Raw genomic sequence first — 27,669 nt, 5'->3', positions numbered from 1 at the left:
TGAAGTTAAAGAGGCAGTGCACAATGACAGGACTCTATCCATCATGCCAACCACATGTTGAAGACTGGTGTCTGGAGAGAATGGAACAGTATTAGGATTAAGATGACTTACAGGAGGCAGAGACTGGGCTGGCATAGAAGCAGGCTGCTGAGGAGAACTGGACACAGAATTGGGACATGCTGTATCAGTGCACTGGTTGCAAGTTGACAAAGACATGGTGTGCTGCGTCCTCGATGAAACTCTCTTTAGATCCCTCTGATGACTATCCAACCGCTCCTGGACCTCAGCGGCGCTCCACTTCTCAGCTGGTTTAAACTGAAGAGACATAGCAAGACTTGGGTCTGGACAATGCGAAATAAACATCATGACAGCTTCTGCAGTAGGATCCTCGATGCTCTTATGACGTCTGCGCAAGCACTCGTCAGCAAAATCTATGGCCTTGTTAAGACGTATCCAGTAATCCATGGGACTTTCATCTGCTCTTGGGACAGTATTATAAAAGTCAGCCATAGGCATATTTGAGTAAGCCAACTCACTGAAGTTGCGTTTCAGTATATCAAACACCGCACTTGGAAGTTCACTGGCATTCAGTTCAGGGCGGCTTCGTAGGGACACCTTGACAACATCTCTCGCTTTTCCAGCCAGTCTGCTCATGATGAGATCAGAAACATCAGTTTGCGTTTTGGATTTCATTCTGCTTAAATAACTGCACATCATATCCTCCCATTCATGGACCGTAAACGAATCACTCTTATCGCCCCTGAAGAATGGTGGAGGGGCTGAATCTTGCTGAACTATCACCCTCAGACTAGATGCATCAGTACACTCACTGGAGTGCTGAGACTGGCAAGGAGGATTAGGCCGTACTGGGCTGGTGCGCACGATTGAGGCTGGCTGAAATACTCTCCCCTATTTTGTGAGCCAAATCTGAAATTATGCTTCCTAATGCCTCGGAAGAAATTACACGTTCAGTATCCGGGCGTGTGATTGGGGTGGAGCTAGCTGTTGGGCCTACAGAAGCACCGATTGCTGAATCAACTGCGTGCATATAGTCAAGACCCACATTAGCTAATGCTCTCCCTCTCCCATAACCATGAGATGTAACTTCAGACATCTTCCTGTTGTGATTAATTTCAGGCCCACCGCCCCTGCCCATTGGAAAAGTTAAATTAGGTTGTTTCGTAGGGCTGAAATCGTCATTATCAATATCCTCAAACATGTCTCAAAAGCAAAGTAAACACACATAAAACATGAAAAATTACTACAAATGAATATGCCTCAAACAGCAAAACCTTAACTGATTCACAAATTTTCATATATATTTTATGTAAGATCCTGGAACTCAAACCAACTCAGTTAATTGTCAGGATGAATACAGTTCAAAGATTCTCGTCTCTCTTTTCTTGATGGAAGTAAAATATTTTTAAAATGCATCAACAGTCAATCATTATATACTGTTCAGATAAAGCATATGATGCTCGAATTTCAATGAAGCGTCCCGCGGTCCTTATCACACAGTCTCTCGATTAACACGCATCAACGAAGAGGAAAGATTCCCTGAGAGAAAAGTTATCAATCAGGAAGTCAATTAAACTCTTTACCGTTCCTTTAAGATGAAACAGACTGACCCGCGTTATCACGCGCTGTTCATCTCACACACGCGCCCTCCTTATCCGCGAGCACGGAGCCGCTGTGAGCGATGGCAGTGAGGAAGACCGGTAGAGAAGATCGGTGAAGCAGGCGAGCCGTCATGCAACCACGGCGATCTGCGAAGCGCTGATCTGGTGATCCAAAATGGTCACGGGCACCACGTGTGACCGGTGTAATCTGCGTTGTGTTTTTTTCTCAGAGTAGTAACCAGACAGACATATCAGTTGACAGTTTGACTCTTCATTTACTGATAAAACATAAAACAGTCTTTACAGTGTGTTTTTTGCCCTTCTTGTCTTTTCTGTTAAATGAATGTAAAGTGCAACACCATTAGCATGTGCTTCAAGTGCATGGATCGACAGAAAACTGATCAAACTTAGTGAAAATACAGAAATAATCAAATATACATAAAATAATGTCACAAATATGATTTAAACAGAGTATAAAAGTGCTTTTTAAAGCAAAGATGAAATTAGATTAATCAGAGCTCATTAGAAACCCACCTCTCCCATGTGAAGACAGTGCAGAAAGGGAAGAGGAGGCGCAAAAGACAGGAAATTAAGAATAACGCTGCTGTCAGAAATTTAAAGGGGAAGGTGCACACACACAGACAGGCATATCAGGTATACATCAAGAACATTTGTGTAATTCAACATATGAAATTAACATTACTTTCCATACCCGTTACACTTGCATTAAAAACTACACTGATTATAAAAGTAAGCATTTAAATATCACCATATCATATCACATATTATCAAGCGAAAACCCTGATGTACTGTATCAAAAAAAATTTTTTTTAAGATTTTAAAAATATTTAGTTTTAAGGTTCAATAAACTGCTCCATTATTATTTTTTTCTTTTAACTGTTATTTTATATGTTGGGCTTTACAGGGTTAAATGTTCATATTACCACACCAACGTACTACAATAAATATTGTGTCTGAATATCAATAACAAAATGTGGTTTGGGTGTTTTGAATACTGAATATGAAAATAATTTTAATACTTTTTAACAATGATTTTATTTTTTTTGTCCTATTATCATATTGTAATTGTGTGTTTTTGTGTTTCAGTCTGAAACAGAGCGAGATGCAGTCAAGCCTCTGTGTTAATGGAAACCCACAGCTTTGTTATTTTACAGGGAGGAAATGTTCAGAGTTGGCTTTATTAATTTCACCCCAAGGGGAACTGGCTTGTTGAAAAAGTCCTCGCTCCCCCACTGTGATTCCTCTGTTTACTATTCATTATTCAGTACAGACTGTTTCATGTATACTTCATTGTCAGAAGCACAAGCGCTATGAAGCTGTCTACGATTTCTGCAAGAAATGTTCAAGTATAAGGTAAGGTGGTATTAAAAATCTAGAAGTGCTTGATGTTGGCTGTCCTATATTGCTATACAATAACTCAGTTAGCTGAGTTACAAATCTGAGAAGTTGTTTTCTCTCTGTCACATGGGCATCATCATTAGTGATTATGTTGACCATCTGTTTCAGTGTCAGCAGTCATGGCACCAGCTTCAGGGGGACTGCAGGACACAGCAGTTAGAGAAGTGTTTGTGCTAGTATGGCATATTCTCATCCAAAATACTGCAATGAAATGAATCCCATTCCCACTATAATGTCTCAAAGCTTCCCAATCAAAGGTCCTCCATTTCCACCAGAGAAGAACATGCACGTCTAACAACAGGGATCTTTTTCATCCAGACCGTACCATCAGCTTCTCTTTTTAGCTCTGCCCGTTGTTTGCACAAGATTGCTACATTCATAACACATCTTCCATCTCATAAGAGATGACAGCTGCACATCTGTTTCCACCTACTTCACTTTCAAGGAATGGATCAGTCAACAGTCTCACATCGCCAGCTGCGCTTTGTAAAACATGGACTGAAAGCGAACAGCTTCCTGACTTGGACTCATGATTGAATTAGTTATTGTTCTGCTTATGGTATTGTCACATTTTTAGCAGATGTTTGAGAACAGCTGGAGTGGAGACTGTTGATCAGTCCGTGAGCATGTGAGCCATTTGTTTACGACTAAAACTGGTTGATCTGCATACTAACTGAGCTCAGCTCTGGATCTGACATGATAGGTTACTGAAGAGTTGACTGGAACCCTGTTACTATAAACATCACACCATCAAATATGAATATATTACTTTAGAGAAAACTTTTCAAAACATTTTTTTTCTCTCTTTTCCCCAGAAGTGGCTTGTGCTGAACCTAATCATTAAATAACAACATCATAAAAGCTTCAAGCAGGCAATATGACTTTATGAGCATAGTTGTCAAGCTGTCAGAAGTATTTGGTCTTGTTTTAGAATCTCTAAAAGATAATATATTGCACAAGCCATTGACGGGGCAATTTGGTCCTCCTGTGGCAGGTTAATGCTGATTTGATGCTTTAGAATTTAGTACCGATCCATCCGTCTTCTATTGCTCCCTTCTTTCCTGCACCCTGCCTGGTTTCTCAGCAGCTGTCTGTAGTCACCAATTGTCAGGGGAGCTGTGCACCACCCACCTAAGCATTTAATGAGATTTTATATTAAGAGGGTTTTAATTTGTTTCCATTTTCATATGCTTATTAAAATCTCAGGCTGGCCGCAGGCACTTAAAACGGCCCTTTTAATTTAATTTAGACACAGTATACATGTTTTCTGTCTCCATAAAACAGAATTAGGGCTTTGTCTTTAAATGATGAACTGTCATGCAGGATTTGTGTGTGTGCAAGTCTGGTTTTGCTAAAATTGTAGTGATCAAATGTTCCCACCTGAAGTCACATAAATTGTGGAAACCATCCAACCGGGCCCATGAGGAAAACAGCTTAATATAGGGATGTGCCGGAAACAGAAAACAATTTTGGGAAAGGACATAAATAACCAAATAATATAAAATAAAAATTTTTTATTGATTACAGTGGTATTTTTATCTAACATACATGAAATTACAACACTTTGGTGAGTCTGCTAAGCTAATATGACTGAATTTTATGAATAAAAATGTAGTGTGATTTCAAGTTCAAATTGGATGGCCTTGATAGACTCACGACAAATAGGGTTCTTTCTTAAAATCGGATCTCCACTAGGACCCCAAGCGATCCCATCGGCTCAAAGATCTTCTAATGGGTATTCTCTTTGGCATCTGATTCTAATTCCTACAAAATTATGTTACAGTATATGTCATGTCATTATAGGTCATAAAGACCATTAATGTATTTTTTTCTGTTGGGTTATATTATTGTTTAATATATATATATATATATATATATATATATATATATTATATACGTATATATTACAGATACATAACTCATACAGATCATGACATTGCTGCTCTCTGTTTAATTGATTAAACATGCAACTGTAATTTTAAATGCAATGACTTAATGAAAATATAAAAATGCAGAAAGTTTTGTGTACGGATTAGGTTTTGAGAACATAAAATCATACATAAAAACATAAAGGAATTAATTATGATATAATTATGATTATAATTATAATTATGATAGAAATATGTGTGCATGTCCTATATAACATACTTATATGTATTAAGTCTTCTGTAAAATAAATATAATATTGGAGGCCTTTGAAATATTAATATAACAGACTCTGAATAAAAGTGTGCCTGCCAGAATATAACTTTTCCTCACCAATCTTGAACAGTGCCTTCCAGTAGCAATAAACAAATGTCATTCATCACAAAAGGGTGGATCAAATATGTATGCATGATAAAACAGAATATGTTAGTATAAACAAAGGCACAGCTTAACCAAGTTTATTCAATCTCAGATGTAGGCTATCGCACAACAACCAACATTAAAGCTGTCATTGCTGCAGTAGCAAACCAATGTGCCATTTAGTAGTCACAGGGATTGTCTCTCCCATCTGGCCACTGTAAACTTATCAAACACCATTTCTTCTGCTAACCCTTCTCAAGCTGGCTTGTGCCACTTGCTGCTTTATTTAATTGGGAAAATCACCCCAGAGCGGGTCCTCTGACAGCCAATCAAAGCTCATCTTTCACTAATACGCTAATAGACACTGAAGTCACACTAAACAACGGATGATTCTTCAGCAGACTGTGCATGAGGGATCGAGAGTGCTCTGTCTACTGCATGCACAGTGCACTAATGATAGAACTGCTTTAATTTAAGACCGCTGTCTCAGGCTGCTCTGGGTAAGTGATATTTCAGTGGCTTATTTCTCTTCATTATGGGTACAGTTTGTACGGGTGCACAGGCACGAAGGGCATGAGGTGCACAGCCTTTGATGGCATCTTATCTGGTCTCTGTGCTGTGACAGGGATTGGGGCAGCATTAGTGCGACTGTAGCTATCGTAGTATTGCACATTCCCAAGTCCATAATTGGTCTGTCAGTCCTGCAAGGAAAAGCCCTCCAAAGACTTCATAACAGTCAATGATTTTACGATGGCAGAAATTTCCAGTCATTAAAAAAGCCTTTTCTTTCCCAAAGTACATCATGGCACAAGAGCTTAAATCTCACTTTAGTTGATCTGTCTGGATGAAAATAAAGTCCAGAGAAGTGTTGCACATACTGTAATAACATATACATTTGCACAAACCTGGCTGCAATAGCACACATTGTGTTTTAATGTTTCCAACATGTGCAAGTAAGCAATAAAGAATATAACATAGTGAGTTATATTTTACAGCTATGGACAAGTCTAATATGAAACATTGAATTTGAGTGCAGCAGAGCCACAGGCAACTTTCAACAAATATGCAAAATGCAAACAGGAAAACATCCCTTATGGCCATGTTCCGTTGCAAAGGTTCAGGAGGTCTTGTGCCAGTCATTTCGAGTGAAATTGCTGTCTACTTTAAATCATATCCTGCCCCCAGGACTGCTCAATGAGAGGAAATGAGGAAAATGGCCTTACCTCAACCCCAGATCAACAAAGACAATGGCTATCACCAAATGGATGGTAACTTTTTGCCTTCATTACAAACTGAGCACTGAGATACATATCTATATGTGCGATTTCCCAGCAAAGCAATGATTTAAAAAAAAAAAAAGGAACTTACCGGTACAGCTTAATCTGTTTTCAGGCATACTAGACCACTTCAACTATCAAAGTAGTCTATTTGTTTTTAGAGTTGGGGTACTTGGACTCGGACTTTGGGCTGCAATTCTGAAAGAACTTGGGCTCGTACCCATTCGGGTGGATCTACTCAAATATAACACAAATTCAGACATTTTGAACAAATGAAAATTTTCTGAGAGCAGTCAACGTATTAAAAAAAAAAAACTTCCAATTAGATCCACTTCCACAAGACATAAATTACCTCAAAATCAGTTGATTATGGACTTGGACTCGACTTGGACTCGACTCGGACTCAACAAGGTGGACTTGCTCGGACCCAACACTATTTGTTTTTAGTCACAATCTATCACAAATGCACCTCTTATTCAGTGGAACACATTGTCATGTTTCACAGACATCAAACAAGTTGTGAACTACTTAAAAAACATGTCTTCTATCCACTTTGACATTGTTCTGTGGTAGGTGTGTGAACAAAAGAGCTTCATTATTTAAGATCCCCTCCGGTTGTTACATATCCTTTCTGCTGAATATGTTCACTGCGTTGTGATTTTAAAAATGATCTGTGCAAAATGAATCTAAAATATCTAATACAATAAAATATAAAAGATCAAAACATTTTATTTTAGATTATTTACAATTCCCTTTTTTTCTCATGTGAATTTCTTTTCTTTTTTCTCTCCCTCATTGAAGTAAACCACCCAGCATGTACAGAGACCACAGTGAGAAGAGCAGTAATCCTATTTTTCCCTCTGTCTCAACTCCTTGGCTGTCTGCAGTCCTAATCCTTTTACATCCTTTTATCAACCTGATCTGTTCTCCGAGGCTAGGAAGCACCCTGATGAACAGCCATCAGCTGGCTAATAGATTCACTCAGTGAGAGCTACAGGTCTCTGCCAGAACAACTGGCAGACACAATAAAATATTGCAGCAGTTTATGATTATCCTTAATAAAATAGTCCTGAACCTGACAAAATAGTTCTTAAAGCTGCAAGTTTAAAGTATTTAAGGATCAAATAAATTATGTGCCATAATAAAAAAGTTTGAAATCGTATGTATTTTAAAAGAAATGTAATTAATATCTATTAATGTCTTGTGATAAAATATGTATCATGTTGATTAAATTAAAATGCAACATAAAGTGTGGTATGTTTGTATTTTTATAATTTATTTTGAAAATTAATTAATATGTACATAATAACAATGAACAGGAGTAATGTTAACATAAAAAATAAACAAGAAGTAAGGGATGCTTGAGGCACTTTTACATAAACACATAAATACACACAAACACACACATACACATACACATACATAAATACATGCATAGAACCCGGGAGGAATTAATTGAAAGAGGAGAAGCTTATCTTGTAAAATTATTGCATCCACCTTATTTTTCAATGCAGAAAGCTATGCATAAGCTTTTTTTTTCTTTTTTTTTTTTTTTGTGAATGTGTGAGATTTCTAATTCATTAGCTGCTGTAATAACTAGAAGAATAATGAAATGCAGTAACTAGTGTGTTTATGATTACAATAATAAATTAAAACAATGTGATGACAAACAACATCAAGCAACATTTGAACATCAAGCAGTATAATTAACTTTTTTCGTACCACTTAAATAACTGGAAGCAACTGATGTCAAAACCCTTGCACATTAAATAAAAAATGGCCATGTCCACTATTGCATTAAAAATAAGATGGATACTGTAATGCATACTGAGTCAAAATTCTTGTTCCAATATCATTTTAAAATTTTGTTAATATACATTATTGCTTGCATATATTTTATGCTGAGACTAAAAGAGATGGACCACAGCATATGAATAGCATAATAAAACACTCATTTGGCAGACAGGGACTGGTGCCTTCATGAGGGACACAGTGATGACAAAGATGTGTAAATGGTAGCAGAGCCAATATATAGCATTGTTACCTGACCACTCAAGGATCATTTGCTACTTTGCAAATGGCATTGTTATTTTTTTCAGTGCATTCATATTAATTTTTCTCATGCTTTTGATACATTCACTTGATGATAGTACTTTGTACTCAATGTTCCTTCATTATAATTCCATGAAAGACCATGTAACAGTTAGCCATCTCATTAATATTGCAAATATCAATAACCATTTCAAAAACGCACAATCATATAGTTAAATAGATTTTGGAGGACACTAGTTGAACTACATCAGAAAAGCATTATGCATCTTTAATTTTTGCATGCAGTGAAATAAGAACTTACAAGGCATTGCATCAAGGAGAAGAAGAAAAAAGGACATGCAGCAAAGATGGCAAAATACTTCTTTCCCACCTGACTTTGAAGCGGAATCATTTCCATCACCTGCCTAAAGTGGCCCTCTGAAAATTCATTTAGCCTTCACTATTAGATTGATCTAATCAGCTCGCTCCAATTTTCGACATGCATTTAACAGCGGCAGTGGGAAATCAGACCCATAGTCTAGGGGTTTTGAAAGCCATTTGCTACTAATGATGGCTTTGTTCCATAAAAAGTGATTTCCTGGCTGAAGAAACATTGTGTTTTGTCCCCTGTTGTGCTGTATGCAACTTTCTCCATATGCTTCTCATACCAATGAATATACCCATGATGCAATGGATGGTCCACCCAGCAATTATTCACTCTCACACTTTCATTTCTTGGGACCAACTGGCCCATTTTCACAAAAACTATCAGAGATAGGGCCCGACTAGCACCAGTTTTTTTTTCTTCTTCATACAATAACCTTATCGGTGACTAGATCAGATGTGCAGAAGCTCAGCTGGAGTGTTCGGATGTCAGTGTTCGGTTAAGGGAATGTGGCGGGAATGTAATTTAATCAACATCACCTGAGCCATACATTGCACAGGTTCTCTGAGAGGTGCAGGACAGATGGTCTGCACGCGAGCGAATAATGGCAAGCATAGAGCAGCACAATGGTTAATGTTGATTGTTGCATTCTGCACACGCATCAGGGATAAGATGTTTGCGCCTACACTGTTGTAATCTCTGTTGGCTAAGATATATTTCAATTGCCAGCAAGTAGGACTTTGCTGCGCAATACTTTACAAAATAAGAGCACCTATTGTTGGTATTTCTCAAAGCAACATCAAAAGTGCAAATGAACACAAACACACTTAAGGTGAACATTTTTGGATGAGAGAAAATTGGTTCAGACATTTGAAAAGAATGTTCACATGTGATTTTTTTCCAAATATTTTAATGATTTTGAGAGCAATGGCAATAAGACACTGAGAGTGTATTACCTTCCCATGTGAATCTAGGTTTGTCATTAGCTGAACCACCCTTTCATTATTCATCATTAACGTCAGAATTTTTTTTTTTTCTAGCACAGTGGTTTCACTCACCCTTGTATAATATTACTGCTAATGAGGTCACCGCTCGTTTTTCCTTGAAATTCAAATAAATTGGTGAAATTCAATAAAATAAATGAAAATTGTTGGCCATTCTTTGATATGGCAGTTTTACACTTTACAAGCCACATTATAAAATATAGGTTTCTGGTTTAAAGCATTCTTGGTAAGTGCACTGAAATGAAACGCATAACTTTATTGTCGTGCCTAATGATGTTTTCATTTTCCATCAATATTTTCACTATGATCTTACAATCATCGCCACTGTCAGTATCATCTTCCTCACAATCAGTCATGCGCAGCTCAAAAGCATGACCAACACAGCATATGCCTATCTAAAATCAGGATATATTTGCTGACAGCTTTGATTTTTGTCAAATGAAGTTCTAAGTCAGATGCATCTGTCAATGAGGAACTGAAATGTAAATTCCACTATTTCGCATCTGATAGACAAAATGAATAAAAATTTGGAACACAATTGGATGCATATTCTTTATCAAATTTATTCATTTTGTTTTGTCAATGAATTCTAATGCATATTTGAATAACTGAAATTATAATAAGCTACTCTTTCCTTTTGCACTATCCATTTGTGAAATAACAAGAACTTTCAATAGGGAAAGTCATTAACGTTTTATGTGTGTGTGGGTAAGTGAAAATGAAAAGTCTAGTCAGCTCAGCCAAAAGAATGCCTCAAAAATGCCTCTTGACAGTCTTCTTATACACGAAAGCAGACTGGCAAAAATGCTCTGTCATCTCTGTTTTCCATTTGATCAAATGTGTCTCATAACCTATAAAGAGCAAAAGAAAAAACACACACTCCGGGGACAAGCAAAGAGATTCTCTGGTTCCAGCTGAGATCAAGGCAATCAATGATGGAGCAGTAAAAGAAATTTAAACACGTCAAGAAAAACTGTTGGGGTGTGTAAATAATATATTTGGGAGTTTGTGGAAAATGCTGGATCTGGGAAGTGAAGAGAGTGAAGAGGGACTTAAAAGATGAACAGAGTCTGTTTATAACCTCCTCATTCCAACAGTTACAAACTACGGATGTTTTATACACAACTCTCTATATACTGTATATCATGGCATGTTAACTGAACATTTGGATTTGTTGACTGTTGTTTAATACAGTATTACACACACCACATGATAATAATAATAATAATGTGAAAGCTGCTTCAGGAGATAATGACATATTAAATATATATTCATATTACATGCTACTTGCTCATGTAATGAAGCTATAATGTCAAATTAGGGTATTAGACATGCATTATTTGCATTATATGCATAATCATATGGATCATTATTATTTTAGTATTTCATCTGATAAACCTGCTAGTTCGAAAATAAATATTGCTTTTATCTTGCAATAGTGGTGAAAATAAATTTCATGCACGTAAGGCCAAATTCCATGTATTAAATAGTTTCCCTCTACAGAAAAACAGAATTATTGCAATTATTGCAATTCGAATTATTGCAATTATTGCAATTCAAATTGATTTTATAACTATATGAATTTCCTTTTTTCAGGACTGAGAAGGATAACAGCCTAGTTTGTTCACTGATGCTGTTAGTTTTTGGGGGGTTTTTTGGTGTTAATGTTGTGATTACTGTGAAGAGTTTCTAGCAGGGCACATGAGGGCAGTCCTCACTCGATATGCTAAAGCCGTCAAGCTTTTTGGGTCTTTCTAATTAAACTTCTGCATAATGGTCCACACATCTGCATGCATACAAAGCATAATGTGCTTACAATCATCAAATATGAAAATGTTTTCCATGTTTGTGTTTATCCAGAGTGATTCCGTAAGGTAGATTAACCTTCATCCAGCAGAAAACATCTTAAAAGAAATGTACCAAACACACCTCCAGTGTTGCAGTTAGATTCCATGCATTATATATAAAATACATGCCTACTACCATTTATTACTGTTATATCTACATATTCCATATGTACGCCTACAGAAGATCACATATAAATGTGCCAGAATACATAATTTCCTAAATTTATGCCCATTAAAATATCAAATGCTGCTTCATATATTTATCATACAGTATGTACAAGAAATTCATCTTTGTATGCCACTTTTAATGGTTATGATAACATAGCGAGTATCGGTAAAAGTGAGAGCAAAATATTTCAGTTTGGTTTGACTCAAAACAAAATAAATAGCGGTGACTCGCTCTCCTTACCCCTCTGTGCCCAGTCAGCTGAACTGCCGAAGAAACTGGCTGCAGCTGCTTCAACCCAATGATTTAACCTGTCAACCCCACTGGAGAAAGAGCCAAAAACACAGTGACATCCCCAATGCCAACACCCTCAGCATTTTCACTGACCCTGAGAACCCTCACATCGAACACATCTCAGTCCAAAGTCTGCATGGCAGTCAGTATATATCGCACATATTTGTCAAAAAGTGCACAATCCAAGTTTATAAGTATTTAGGTTATATTTAAGTATGTTTGTATATAAACGGCACTACTTTCACGTCTCACATTACTTCACAGAATCGTTCTCTCTTCTTTAATACAAACATAAATGCTGTTGTCTCAGCTATTGATTGCAGTAAAAAAAAAATGTTTTTAAAGATCTCAGAGAACTGCTATCGTATTACTATAATATTACTGTTATGGTTGCAGTGTTCATCTTGTTGCTAGGCTGATGTTTTGAACATTGTCCTTAGCAGATGTTTTAAAAGAATAAATAATATACATGGGAAATTATAAAATGATCAAATCAATTTCATGTCCACGTTTATTTATTAGGTGAATAGCCTTTCATCTTCATCAGGGTTTTGATCACCCTCCTAAAAATAAAGGTTCTTTATTGGAATTGATAGTTCCATGAAGAATCTTTAAAGGGGTCATATGATGCGATTTCAATTTTTCCTTTATTTTTGAAGTGTTACAAGCTCTTGGTGCACATAGAATCTTTCCAGTGCACAAAAGGTCCTTTAAAGTGGAAAAAGATTCATTAGATTATTAAAATGTTCATTAGATTATTAAAATATAAAAATTCATTAGATTATTAAAATTAAAATTAAAATGTTAGATTATTAAAAGTGGAAAAAGATTCATTAGATTATTAAAATGTCCCCGCACTAAGAAAAAATTTAATTTTAAGAACTGCACTCTTAAAAATAAATGTTTGCAGTAATGCCATAAAGGAACCATTTTGGGTTCCCTAAAGAACCTTTCAGTGAACAGATCTTAAAAGAACAATTTTGTTTCTTAATATGAAGATCATTTTAATAATCTAAAGAATCTTTTTCCACTACAAAGATTCTTAAGAGTGTTCTTGTTCTTAGGAGTGTGTTCACTGAAAGGTTCATTGGTGAACCAAAATATGGTTCTTCTTTGACATCACTGTGAAAATCCCTTTTTGGAACCTTTATTTAATGTGTTTATTTTCAGACAATGACCAGCCGCATTATCCGGTACTTAAACTGTTTATTTGTCGCTATTAGTGTGTTCTTTCTTCAGCATCATTACCTCTTCAAGTAGAATAGATACAAGTGTAACAGATACATAGGCCTAGTGTGCTCCAAAGAGTGTTTATCAAGCTGGCTCTCCACCAGCCATCTCAGTCTTTAATCAGCAGTGTGGCTGAAATCCAGAGTAAATAAATAAATCTACTGCAAGACTGAATATCTGTAATACCCTTGGAAAAAAAAAAAAAAGAAAACCTGTGTTTAACCACTCTTGAGAGAACATGGCCCGCCCAATATTGTCTAAAATCTCTGTCAAAGTAATTTGCAAAAACATATTCCAGACAAAACTGTGAACATGTGAACAGCTGTGATTTTGGTTAAGAGGTATTTGACTGACTAAATGTGAAGAGATGCTAGAGTGGAAAGTCTAGGTCAGTACTGTTGGGTTAGTATCTGTGCGGCACAAATTTTTTTCACTAATATATACCTCCCCCTCATGCTCACCAACCCTGACAATGATATTGTAATCCATGACTTGTTTCCTGCCTAGTTATGCCCTCATTTTAAAATTGTATGTGCCCCCCACTTACTCTGTCGCCTATTGTGCCTCATACCTCTTATTTCATACCCGTTCATTCTTTATTCATCACAACCAGCCACTCAAAGCTTTTTGCAGGATTTTCAAGTCTCTCCCTAAAACCTTTTGAGCAACTTCTGCTATTATAACAGAATGACAGACCTACTTGCACTTAAAATGTCAAAAGCACTCAGCAGGACCAAGACAGGCCCAGATTCAAGTTTTAAACCTGGCCCTTGTACGAGGGCCATGGCTCTCCACAGGATACAGTCAGATGGCCTTCAGAAAGGTCCTGATGTGTCAAGTTATGTCAAGTCACCTTTTAAACAATACAGATAGTTTCAATGCAGCTTTATGGTGATAAACAAGAAAATAGTGAATCAGTTATACAAACAAAATTCAATTCAATTCTATTCAAAACAAAGACAATGGTAAACAGTCATTATTAAGCTGAAATCAGTTCATTGTTGATTCAGATTGGTTCAATAACTGTGTAAAGTCCATAAGTTTAATTCATCACTAAGGCAGCTCTGGAGAACACAGTGATGTCGTCCAACTCAGTTCAGTTCAGGTCTCATCCAGTAGTGTCCGTGCATTCAAGTCAATACAAGATTTTTTCAAAGCAGCATCACAGTATTAAACAGGAAAATTGCAGAATTAATGATGCAAACTTCATCAAATACGAAGCAAATCCAAACTGTGCCGTAAAGTGGCTCAAACGCGACAACAGTGTCATTATTCAGCTCCAGTCAGTTCTGTGCTGAGTCAGTTTAGCTCAATAACTGTGTAAAAGTCATCAATTCTAAAACAAGTTTAATTCAGCGACAAGAGCTTAACTTAAAACAGTAGTGCAGATATTCAGTTTAAGTCAGTTCAGAGCTGATTCAATTCAATACCAGTGTCAATATAGCAAAAAAATTAAAAATTAAAACTGATTCAGCTATAAAGCAGCTTTACGGAAGACAGAAAAAAACAGCTTTGTCATTTTTGCAGCTCAATTTAGTTAAAGTGTTGTTCTCATCCAATAGTGTTGGTGTCATTAATTCAATATTACTAAACATTAAATGTCTTTTAAACCCCGACTTGACAAGCTAAAGGTGACAGTGGCAAGGAACGTGTGTGTGTTTGTTGGTGAAATTAAGTGGTATTGAGAGGCATGTCTATCTGTTGAACATCTGTTGAAAAGTAATATCTGCAGAGTCTGCAGTACCTCATGTTTTCTTTAACCATACAAATCTCAATTCTGAGATATACAGTACTGAGTATACTTTTTCCAACAATGGATCTGATTCTGGTAATGTACTATAGAAAGAAATTGAGTTTGTTTTCACAGCACCTTAAATAATCCTCTTATTTGTGTTCAACCAATGAGGGAATAAAGAAAGAAGGATGTCAGAGATTATCTGCTTTCCCTATCAACTGGCATTAAACCCAGAGCAGATTGCTGCAGTCCTTGTCATAAGGAATAAATGGCAGTTGTGTCATGTGGTAAGACTGCCCCCTTGTGGCTTCAGAATCATTTCTGCTGTCGCTTTGCCCTCAGATAAACTGAGATGCTGAGATCAAATTTAAATCAGCTCAAAGGGCCTCTTTTTTCACATCCACACTCAGATATCTTTGAGAATGGGGACATTTTTAAGAGCAGCTGTTGAGTTTAATCATTCAGTCTGGAGAAAATGAGTAATTTGCTATTTGGACACATACGATCTTCAGACATACAGGTAGACCTTGCACTCTTGAAGCTCTCCATACAGTGTGCATTTGCATGTAGAGCTTATTGTGCTTCTTCTCACCCCTCTTATACAACCTCCCCTGCTCTATCCATCAAACCGCTAGTCAAAGTTTTACACTTGATATGAGACTATCCTGTCTGGAGAGAAAAATTAGGACAAGTGGGAGCATCTCAGAGAGTCATAAGTCATTATACTTTAACTATACCTACTATACTTTTAACTTCTCAACTTATTTGGTTGGACTATTTATTAAGTCAGGTCCTGAAAACCAGATTAAAACATTTATAAATATTGTTAGAATTTTCATTTTGGTGTCAGATTTTTTAAGCAGTCGCAGTGGGAATGATGGAAATAAGTGCAGTGCTAATGAAAATATTAACAAATGTGCATATCACGCAAATATGTGGGAAAGTATTGCTGTACTAACATTTCACCCAACCGACCTTGATCAATACCAGCACCTCTGTGAGTTTAAAAAGGCTAAAATGTCCTCCTGGAAAGAAGACAGGGTCTGTGGCACATGAATAAATTGCTTTGTTAATTTTCATCCTATGCCATTAACCTTTGACCTTCACAGAAGCTGTCAGCGGGTGGATGGCGATCTCTTTCAGGCCAATGCAGAGTAGAGCAGCCAGATTTATTGTCTCATTGGTTGGAAAAGAGCCTGAAATAAAAGCACTTGTCCATTAAATATAACATGTGACTCTCTTGATATTCTCTTTGTCTATAAATCCTTTGTGTGGATGATTCAACATCTCAGGAAGAGACTCGTTATGAACTGAAGAACTGGCCAAATTTGTGCTAGTTTAACGTGATTTATAGTTTAATAATGCACACACTGCATTCTCAAAATGCCAGAGCTTCTAAGAATGAAGAAAATGTTATGAATGCTATGAAACAGCAAACTGACAAATGTGAAATACAAACATATGAGTTCTCTATGGCAGGTAATGCAGTTATTTTAATCTCAGAATGCCATAACACTTATACTGTATAATTGGACATAATTCAAATGAGCACAGTAGGCCTACATTCAATAAAGAGTGTGTAAGCAAACATAATAAGAGTCTTGGCTTTTTGATAGATTGCTAGGGATGATTCTTTAAAATACATATACTGAAGTACAAATCTTCAAATGCAAAAATTATACGTTATTCGTATTGTTTGGGCTAAATGTAAAAGTATTTATTATTGTGCAAGGAAATGCTGGCTGTCTCACAATGAAGAAGATTTATTCTAAACTCTTATCACTGTAATTGTACTGGTTTGTAGGATTGCTAGGCCGTGTGTGCTGTTTGGCTTTACTGAAGATCTATGCTGGTCCGATGCTGATTGGTAAAGGAAGCAGTTGCTGTTGTTTTCCTGGTGATGGCTTAAAGATGCCTAACATTTGGGTTAAAATGCTCTTTTTAACTAATAAGCATTGATTGGCTCGCTAATGGACCTGACCTCACTGTTTATTTAAGGTCAAGTTTTCAAGGTTGATGAACACTGCTTTGATGAGCATACGCTTAACCTTAAAAAAACTAACAATATTAAGGGAAGACAGATCTTTGCTTTCTCCCATTGGTTATGTTATGCTGTATGAAATTACTATCACCCTTCTTAGTTCAAGACATTTTATTATCTCATTCATTCATTCATTTTATTTTTTGATACATGAGGTTATTCTGTACAATGACATTATTATTATTATTTGTGCCGTTTAAATTAACATTGTATCTAACTTTTATAAACAAAACTTTTATTTTGGAGGGGAAAAAAGTGGATACTGTTTCCGTTATTTAGCTTGACTTCCGGCTAGCTTGTTTCCGACTTCTCAGAGTTGGCAACCTTATCTAACAATAGTGTATTGATCGTATTGTGTTAGTTGTATAATAATTGTGTCGTTGAAGAGGTAATAATGTCAGGGGGAACGCGCCTAGAAAACGCCAATCCTCTGATATTTCAGCTTTACTTGCATTATCTTTGTGTAATATAAAAATTAGTTTGATGATCTGAATCTTTTAAGTGTGGCAAATATGCAAAACATTTAAAAAACAGTAAGGGGGCCAACACTTTTTCACACCATTGTCATTTTAACATGATTTTTCTAACAAATGATGTATGGATAATCAAGCAAATCTAAGTTGCTTCATTCCAGTAAATGTTCGTCTTAAAAATACACTAACAATATAAAAATGACTTATGTTTACTTCATAAAAATCAGTAGATTTCACAGCAAAAAGGCACGTTTCATTACCTTGAAGGTGTATGGATGTACAATTATACTAAAAGGCCTTTCACTTACTAATGAAAGTATATACTGTCAATCAGATAACACAACATTAGAGGCCTTAGAAATTCAAGTGTATTTTTCTATTACACAGCACCCTGTTTCCATTTTAAAATAAAAAAATTTCTCCTCCAGTCAATAAGCAGCTTGCAGACAAAGAGAGAGTGGCAGCAGCTCTGGAGAACTCTCAGCTGCTGGAGGTGGTCAACCAGTGTCTGTCCTCCAGAGCCATGTGATCCCAAGAATCCTGCCGCTGTTGTTGTGTAGTCCTTCGACAGTCAGGATTGAACACTTACAGACAAGCCAGAGTTGAGTGATAATAACAGTGCTATTATTTGTGGCTATTTTTTATGTATCTAGTGCTGTGCTCCACAAACAACAACAGACCAGGAGGACTGTTTAGTGCTTAAAAAGTGAGAGATGCTTCCAAGTAGAGTTTAAAAATGTGTCAGGAAAAGAAACGGTGGTAATAGAGAGTTTATTGCACCTTTAGACAAAATCTAAAAAAAAAATTATAATATATATATTTTTTGCAAATGTGTTTTGTATCATATTTTATCAAATATGACCTGTGTAGTATGATATAGTGAGAATATAGAACTCAACACTCGAGGAAGAAAAAAATTGTCAGTTTAATTTAAAGGCCCAAACTGAGAAAAATAAAAATAAAATGCAATTTGGTGCATATGTTGCTATTTATATGACCATAATGCAAGATGCATTTCTAATAGCTCAAAATATAAATCAATGAGATTGTATAAATGTATAGCAAAATACTGAATATTGTGTGCAAATGAATATCAGTTATCATTCTATATACACTCAGTATATATGTCTTAGTAACATTTCAATACTTTTTGGGGGACAAAACATAATGAAATGTAATTCAGAAGCCTCAAAAGCATGTTAAATTATATTTTTTTACATAAATTTTAACATGATTTTTCTAACAAATGATGTATGGATAATCAAGCAAATCTAAGTTGCTTCATTCCAGTAAATGTTCGTCTTAAAAATACACTAACAATATAAAAATGACTTATGTTTACTTCATAAAAATCAGTAGCTTTCACAGCAAAAAGGCACGTTTCATTACCTTGAAGGTGTATGGTTGTAGAATTATACTAAAAGGCCTTTCACTTACTAATGAAAGTATATACTGTCAATCAGATAACACAACATTAGAGGCCTTAGAAATTCAAGTGTATTTTTCTATTACACAGCACCCTGTTTCCATTTTAAAATAAAAAAATTTCTCCTCCAGTCAATAAGCAGCTTGCAGACAAAGAGAGAGTGGCAGCAGCTCTGGAGAACTCTCAGCTGCTGGAGGTGGTCAACCAGTGTCTGTCCTCCAGAGCCATGTGATCCCAAGAATCCTGCCGCTGTTGTTGTGTAGTCCTTCGACAGTCAGGATTGAACACTTACAGACAAGCCAGAGTTGAGTGATAATAACAGTGCTATTATTTGTGGCTATTTTTTATATATCTAGTGCTGTGCTCCACAAACAACACCAGATAAATCAAATACATGGCTTTACTGGTATATGGATAGATCATAATACATCATTATCTTTATGCTAGACACTTCATAATATAGGCAGGGTAACTTCTTTAGAATGAGCTATTATTAACCTTCATCACAGACCAACTTATAGTGCACTCTGTTATTGCATTTGTGAGAGACAAAAGTTAGGCTGATTCTTATCAAATGATACAGGGAATGACAGGAAACACATGATTTTGATGATACACCGATACTATAATAAGCACAATAGTTTGCAGAGTCTGTTTAGATTACACTTACTTGGCTTTCAAGTCACAAAAGTGCTTTCACTAGCATGCATTAAAAATGCATGATAGATATACTATTTCACGTAATAGAACTTTTATTCAATAGTTTTGTTTTGTATAAATTACCAGACTAGCTCACATTGCAAGTCTTTTTTGGTCCGGTCATGAAAATAAATACCAAACTTCAAATATTAATTTTCGTCATTGATTTATGATTATGTATTTGAAATTGTTGCTTGTCGTGCGTCTGGCCTTTAAGTAGAAAGGAGATGTCAGGAATCAGGATACATCAGCACAAAAAGGAAAGCATATATTGTCTGAATAAATTAGTACATGTTGTTATATGTGTGTGTGTGTGTGGTGGGGGGGGGGGTTACCTTATACTGTTTTATAGTGTAAAATAAAATGGCAAAATTGGTTGCCAAAACTTTACCATAAAAAATATGGTAGCAACATTATAGGTTTTACAGACTTACCTTAAAATCACAGTAAAAAAAAACTAATTCATTTATTGATATAATCTTAAAATACCAACATATTTAAGTACTAAAGTCTGTTTTGTACCATTGTAATACACTTACAACCACCAAAAACAGGTTGTGATGATAAGGTCATATGACGAATCATCTCGCTCATCACAAGCAGCTCTTCCACAAGCTAAGGATGGAAATACTAGCAATAGCATATATACAGGTGCATCTCAATAAATTAGAATGTCGTGGAAAAGTTCATTTCAGTAATTCAACTCAAATTGTGAAACTCGTGTATTAAATCAATTCAATGCACACAGACTGAAGTAGTTTAAGTCTTTGGTTCTTTTAATTGTGATGATTTTGGCTCACATTTCACAAAAACCCACCAATTCACTATCTCAACAAATTAGATTATTTCATAAGACCAATAAAAAAAACATTTTTAGTGAATTGTTGGCCTTCTGGAAAGTATGCTCATTTACTGTACATGTACTCAATACTTGGTAGTGGCTCCTTTTGCTTTAATTACTGCCTCAATTCGGCGTGGCATGGAGGTGATCAGTTTGTGGCACTGCTGAGGTGGTATGGAAGCCCAGGTTTCTTTCACAGTGGCCTTCAGCTTATCTGCATTTTTTGGTCTCTTGTTTCTCATTTTCCTCTTGACAATACCCCATAGATGCACCTGTAGAATGTGCACAGTGTCATTCACACAAGCACTAAACACCATCACGGTTACACACATGATACTGAAATGATGCAATAAACATTAATTTAACAACATTACATGTAGGATAAAACCCGAATGTACACAACTGAGAAGAAGAAAAACATAAGAAGAAGAAACAGTTATTTCAATGAAAAAAACATCAAATATGAAGTGTCATGCAAGGAATTGTGGGAGTGTCAATTTATGTTTGATTGTTTTGTTTTTTTACTGTAAATTATACAATGACTTGTTTTTCACTTCCAAAAAACTTAATTTTAACAGTCTTATTGTGAAATTACATTCAATGTAATCACAATTTGTCACTGTGTATATAGTACAGAAACTTACTGTTAACCAATTAACAGTTTTTTACTATAGCATTTTTACAATGTTTTCCTGTTAAAATAACGGATCTTTTTTTTTACATTGGGGCTATAAAAATCCCATAACTTTGGCAAGTCATCACAATATATAAACCTCCTCCACATAAGTATGAAATCAGCTTGGTGTGGATAAAAGACTTATGTAAGGTGCCTACTTGCCAAAATCATTTAGTTTCACAGAATCTGAGTGCTAATGCAAAAAATAGACTAATTAAAATCAGATCTGATAAAGCATGAAGAAATTGCCATATGCAACTCCCGTATTATACAATCAGCTGTTAAATAAGAGTCAAAATATGGAAATGTATCTTCGATTATAACTGTGGAATAACAAAGTAGAACTGTATTGGCAAGGCACAGGTTAGTTGATACACTTGCTGGTAAATGCCTGTACGTGACAATACCTATCATGTACCACTAGATGACAACATTGAACTACCTATAAATGTACTCCACCAACATGATTTTGCCCTTGAAAATTATAGGATGATGTTTTTAGCATGCAACAAACATAATAAATGATAATCTGACAATGGATACTAAATCTGATACTAATCAGAAAATCTCTTTAAGTAATACCTTTTGAATGCTGGGGAAAACAGTTGATTGCTGGTCCTGGGTAAATGTTATTCATTATATTTCATAGAAATTCAAAGTGATGATGTTTCAAGAATGACATGGTGACGTTTTGGTGACTTGGTGATTTTAGTTCATAACTGTCTATCATGAAATCATATAATATGTTAACCAACCAATCTACAGTAGGCAACTATCAAAATCCACAAAATTGACCTTTCCAGCCATTGCGATAAACCAATAATCATTCTAGAGAGCACAGTTAACCACACAAACAAAGCAAAAGATCATTAGGGTAACACACACAATTCTAAAACAAAGTCAAATTATAATGTCCATTGAAATATGGTATTAGGTGTCTTACAGTATACCAGTTCACAGCATTTTCACATTGGTTTGCCTTTAAAATTACGAATTTTACAGTGCATGCTGAGCTCAGGGTGGGAGACCAGCTTCAACCAGTTAAAACTAGCAAGATGTCTATTTCAGCAGGAGGAAAACAAATTATATATATATATATATATGTATACAGTGAGGAAGCCATTTCATGGCTGAAGTAAAAGCGGAACATGAATCAGCCCATAGATGCACCTGTAGAATGTGCACAGTGTCATTCACACAAGCACTAAACACCATCACGGTTACACACATGATACTGAAATGATGCAATAAACATTAATTTAACAACATTACATGTAGGATAAAACCCTAATGTACACAACTGAGAAGAAGAAAAACATAAGAAGAAGAAACAGTTATTTCAATGAAAAAAACATCAAATATGAAGTGTCATGCAAGGAATTGTGGGAGTGTCAATTTATGTTTGATTGTTTTGTTTTTTTACTGTAAATTATACAATGACTTGTTTTTCACTTCCAAAAAACTTAATTTTAACAGTCTTATTGTGAAATTACATTCAATGTAATGACAATTTGTCACTGTGTATATAGTACAGAAACTTACTGTTAACCAATTAACAGTTTTTTACTATAGCATTTTTACAATGTTTTCCTGTTAAAATAACGGATCTTTTTTTTTTACATTGGGGCTATAAAAATCCCATAACTTTGGCAAGTCATCACAATATATAAACCTCCTCCACATAAGTATGAAATCAGCTTGGTGTGGATAAAAGACTTATGTAAGGTGCCTACTTGCCAAAATCATTTAGTTTCACAGAATCTGAGTGCTAATGCAAAAAATAGACTAATTAAAATCAGATCTGATAAAGCATGAAGAAATTGCCATATGCAACTCCCGTATTATACAATCAGCTGTTAAATAAGAGTCAAAATATGGAAATGTATCTTCGATTATAACTGTGGAATAACAAAGTAGAACTGTATTGGCAAGGCACAGGTTAGTTGATACACTTGCTGGTAAATGCCTGTACGTGACAATACCTATCATGTACCACTAGATGACAACATTGAACTACCTATAAATGTACTCCACCAACATGATTTTGCCCTTGAAAATTATAGGATGATGTTTTTAGCATGCAACAAACATAATAAATGATAATCTGACAATGGATACTAAATCTGATACTAATCAGAAAATCTCTTTAAGTAATACCTTTTGAATGCTGGGGAAAACAGTTGATTGCTGGTCCTGGGTAAATGTTATTCATTATATTTCATAGAAATTCAAAGTGATGATGTTTCAAGAATGACATGGTGACGTTTTGGTGACTTGGTGATTTTAGTTCATAACTGTCTATCATGAAATCATATAATATGTTAACCAACCAATCTACAGTAGGCAACTATCAAAATCCACAAAATTGACCTTTCCAGCCATTGCGATAAACCAATAATCATTCTAGAGAGCACAGTTAACCACACAAACAAAGCAAAAGATCATTAGGGTAACACACACAATTCTAAAACAAAGTCAAATTATAATGTCCATTGAAATATGGTATTAGGTGTCTTACAGTATACCAGTTCACAGCATTTTCACATTGGTTTGCCTTTAAAATTACGAATTTTACAGTGCATGCTGAGCTCAGGGTGGGAGACCAGCTTCAACCAGTTAAAACTAGCAAGATGTCTATTTCAGCAGGAGGAAAACAAATTATATATATATATATATATGTATACAGTGAGGAAGCCATTTCATGGCTGAAGTAAAAGCGGAACATGAATCAGCCCATCGTCTATGCATTACACGCGCAGGGGAGGGAAGACCCTCTCTGCCGGACGCCCTCGCAGAATGGTGAATCACACGAGCTGGATTCCGCCCCTCCCTCAAAATGATGTTACTACTACAAGAAAGACTCGTGATTCTCCGCGAGGCAAGCCCTCCCTCGGGCTGACGTCACTCACGCGCATAAATAAGGGATCCGGCTCATCGCCGACCACAAGCGAAACCCTCAGCGGGAGAGTGACGGCGTTAAGCGGAATAACTGGAATTTTGACATTAAACGGAAGACGTTGTAGACGCTATCACATGTAAGTATCATTTTGACATGTTTTCATATCATACAACTCCTCTTGGTAACTTAGTAGTAATATTATTATAGGTGTACGTTTGTATCAAACTGTCATTATAGTGTACAGTTGTTATAATATAGTTTTACACAGACAGGTTTGGAGTCATGACCTTAAACAAAGGAGACAAGTTGAGGAACATGGACAAGAGGAGAGGTAGCATGCCGTTTCCCCTCCACCTGCAGAACTTGCACAGAAGGAGCATGCCGGTGGACGACCGAGAGCTGCGCTCGACGACCGAGGCTCAGCCCACCGAGCTGTCCAGCCTCATGCGCTTCAGTCCGGCAGAGGAGCACAGGAACAGCTGCGTGTCCGACTCCTCCGACTCGGTCATCTCGTCCGGCAGCGACTCGGACGCCCAGGTCTACAAGGTGGTCCTCCTGGGCGAGCACGGCGTTGGGAAGTCGAGTTTGGCGAGAATATTTGGAGGAGTCGAAGACAGTAACGACTGCGAAGAAACAGGTAAATGTAAAATGATTGTGCCCTTATCTGTTCAGAAGGGCTTGAATCAAGATTTCCCCTTCAGACTAATAATTTCTGGAAAGACTAAGTGATGTGGTGCGTTTTTGATTCAAAAGCTTGTGTAACATTACAGATGTGTAATTATGTATTGCTCCTTCATTTCAGGAAACACATATGACAGATCCCTCGTGGTCGATGATGAGGAGACGTCAATCCTTCTCTATGACATATGGGAGCAGGTAAGCAATGGGCATGAAGAGTTATTACATTTAAATAAATAAAATATTATAATATATGTTTACAATAAAATATTTTAACTAAATTAAAAAATGTAATGTCATATTGTCATTAGCTATGATCAGCAATAACTTTTCTCTGCATAACCATCCAATTTGTTCCTGCAGGACAACAGCCAGTGGCTGAAAGATCAGTGCATGCGTATGGGAGACGCCTATGTCATCGTGTACTCTGTGACAGACAAGTCCAGCTTTGAGAAAGCTTCAGAGCTACGAATCCAGCTGCGCAGAGCTCGGCAGTCGGAAAACATCCCCATCATCCTGGTGGGAAACAAGAGTGACTTGGTGCGGTCCCGAGAAGTTTCTGTGGATGGTAAGATTTCAGCCACCTTCTTCTCCAGTTTAAATATGGCAGGTAGAAACAGACCTTGCAGTCTCTGGTTGGAGTCAGGTTGTAGATGTTTTGGATAAAGCACTTGCCTGTCTCCTGAGCTTTGAGGAACAGCCAGGAGGCATAGTAATGATGACATGTAGCCTCCATCCCTCTGGTAATGGAGTTTATGCTCACCTGCACGTGTGTCTCTTTTCCCCTGTCTCTCTAGAGGGCAGTGCCTGTGCCGTTGTGTTTGACTGCAAGTTCATTGAGACTTCAGCCTCGCTACATCACAATGTGCGTGACCTCTTCGAGGGCATCGTCCGGCAAATTCGCCTGCGCAAGGACAGCAAAGAAGAAAACGCCCGCCGGATGGCCAACTGCAAGCGCCGCGAGAGCATCAGCAAAAAGGCCAAACGTTTCCTGGGCCGTATGGTGGCCCGGAAGAACAAGAAGATGGCCTTCAGACAGAAGTCCAAATCCTGTCACGACCTGGATAGACAAGACGTGCGTAAGGTTTTGTCACAGTCCACAGAGTTTTGTCTTTTTTTCTGCCTTATTCAGCAACCGCATCACTGATTACAGTAAACTGAATTGAGTTTCTTAGAAAGTTTGACTAGAGGTACTGTAGTTGTGTAAGCTGTAGCTTATTATTTTATTTGTCTTTCTTTACCCGACGTAATTGTAGAGTATACAGACTTTTGTTTGTTTGTTTACATTCATGTAGGCTAATCGCTGGGAACGCACAGAATGTATTGTCATGTTTTGTAAAGCGGATATTCTTGTTTTATGATCATGCTTTGTATAAAAAATAAAAAAAACTGTAGCCGAAATTCTGTAGCTATCTCTGAAAAAGCGTAGGCTGCAAAAGTAAGTCGACACCTGACGTGATGTTACATTAATGAGGTGTACTCGAGTTTAACATTAACTGGAGGGAAGTTGTCTGATGGCACGCTTGATTCTTTCGCTCAAACTATTAGGCTACTATTAGGTGCACACAAAGGTTTCACACAAAGAAATGATCAGAATGTTTATGTAGTTAATTATGTAGACTACATACATTATATAGCGAAACTACAATATAGCAGCTGACGAACCTCATATGAAGAAAAAAAAACTTATGCAGTGCACCTTTAAAAGCAAACCCATTATTATCCATTAAAAACTACAAAAACTTCTTTTTTTTTTAAATACTTTTTTTTTTTTACATAAACATTAACAAATCAATAGATAAAAAAGATTGAACTTAAATGCAAAGCCTGAATGCTAAAATTATGTTGTTGTTTTTTTTGTCTTAAGCGTGAAGGCCACTGTTGTCTGGATGGAATCTCCAATTGCTTGGTTGATTGCACTGAGTGTAAGTTCTCTTAGTTAGCTTTTTTGTCTGGACTATATACAGTGGGTATAATCACATTTTGTTTCTTTGCAGCCTGAAATGAAGACGGGACACAGGTTTTTATTTTTTTTATTTTATCCAGCTGTATTTACTCAGTGCAACTTATAGCAAACATCCAAGTGAAAGATATAACCCCAACATAAAAAAACAGAATCGCTGAGTTGGAAAAAGAATGACCTTTTGTTGAACCCCCTTTTGCTTTAATTACAGCCTTTAGTCTGCTGGGATATGCCTCTACTAACTTTGCACATCTCGACTTTGCAGTATTTGCCCACTCTTCTTTGCAGAATTGCTCAAGTTCAGTTAAATTTGATGGTGAGCGTTTGTGGACTGCAGTCTTCAAGTCATTGCACAGATTTTCAATGGGGTTTAAGTCTGGGCTCTGACTAGGCAATGCAAGGACATTCACATTTTTCTCCTTCAAACACTGTGTGCTCAGTTTTGCTGTGTGCTTTGGGTCATTGTCATGTTAGAAGATAAACCTTCTTCCCATTGACAACTTTCTGGCAGAGGGCAGCAGATTTTCCTCAAGAACTTGACTGTATTTTGCCCCATCCTTTTGTCCTTCTTACAAGTGCTCCAGTCCCTGCTGCAGAGAAACACCCCATAGCATGACATTACCACCTCCATGCTTCACTGGAGGAATGCTGTTATTTGGATGGTGAGCTGTATTGGATTT

The 27,669-nt window shown here is 36.5% G+C and overlaps 1 protein-coding gene across 1 annotated transcript; it reads left to right on the top strand.

Moving 5' to 3' along the window:
- The first annotated feature begins 24,144 nt into the window (after positions 1 to 24,144).
- Positions 24,145 to 26,187, top strand: LOC107562209 (GTP-binding protein RAD-like). The gene is made up of 6 exons (XM_016246805.1): positions 24,145 to 24,484; positions 24,617 to 24,985; positions 25,151 to 25,224; positions 25,390 to 25,594; positions 25,824 to 26,105; positions 26,180 to 26,187. Exons 2-6 carry the CDS (start codon positions 24,631 to 24,633, stop codon positions 26,185 to 26,187), a joined length of 924 nt encoding a protein of 307 aa, XP_016102291.1. The 5' UTR covers positions 24,145 to 24,484; positions 24,617 to 24,630.
- The last annotated feature ends 1,482 nt before the right edge of the window (positions 26,188 to 27,669 follow it).

Source organism: Sinocyclocheilus grahami, unplaced genomic scaffold (genome assembly GCF_001515645.1).
Source record: "Sinocyclocheilus grahami isolate Dianchi unplaced genomic scaffold, SAMN03320097.WGS_v1.1 scaffold812.1, whole genome shotgun sequence".
Lineage (NCBI taxonomy): Eukaryota > Metazoa > Chordata > Actinopteri > Cypriniformes > Cyprinidae > Sinocyclocheilus > Sinocyclocheilus grahami.
This window is presented reverse-complemented; position numbering and strand designations above follow the sequence as displayed.

What these genes read in the sequence shown, in the direction of transcription:
- LOC107562209 (XM_016246805.1), top strand. Translation starts at nt 24,631, where the DNA reads ATGACCTTAAACAAAGGAGACAAGTTGAGGAACATGGACAAGAGGAGA. An exon ending in TAACGACTGCGAAGAAACAG is followed by an intron (nt 24,986 to 25,150) that starts GTAAATGTAAAA and finishes CCTTCATTTCAG; the next exon opens with GAAACACATATGACAGATCC. An exon ending in TCTATGACATATGGGAGCAG is followed by an intron (nt 25,225 to 25,389) that starts GTAAGCAATGGG and finishes TTGTTCCTGCAG; the next exon opens with GACAACAGCCAGTGGCTGAA.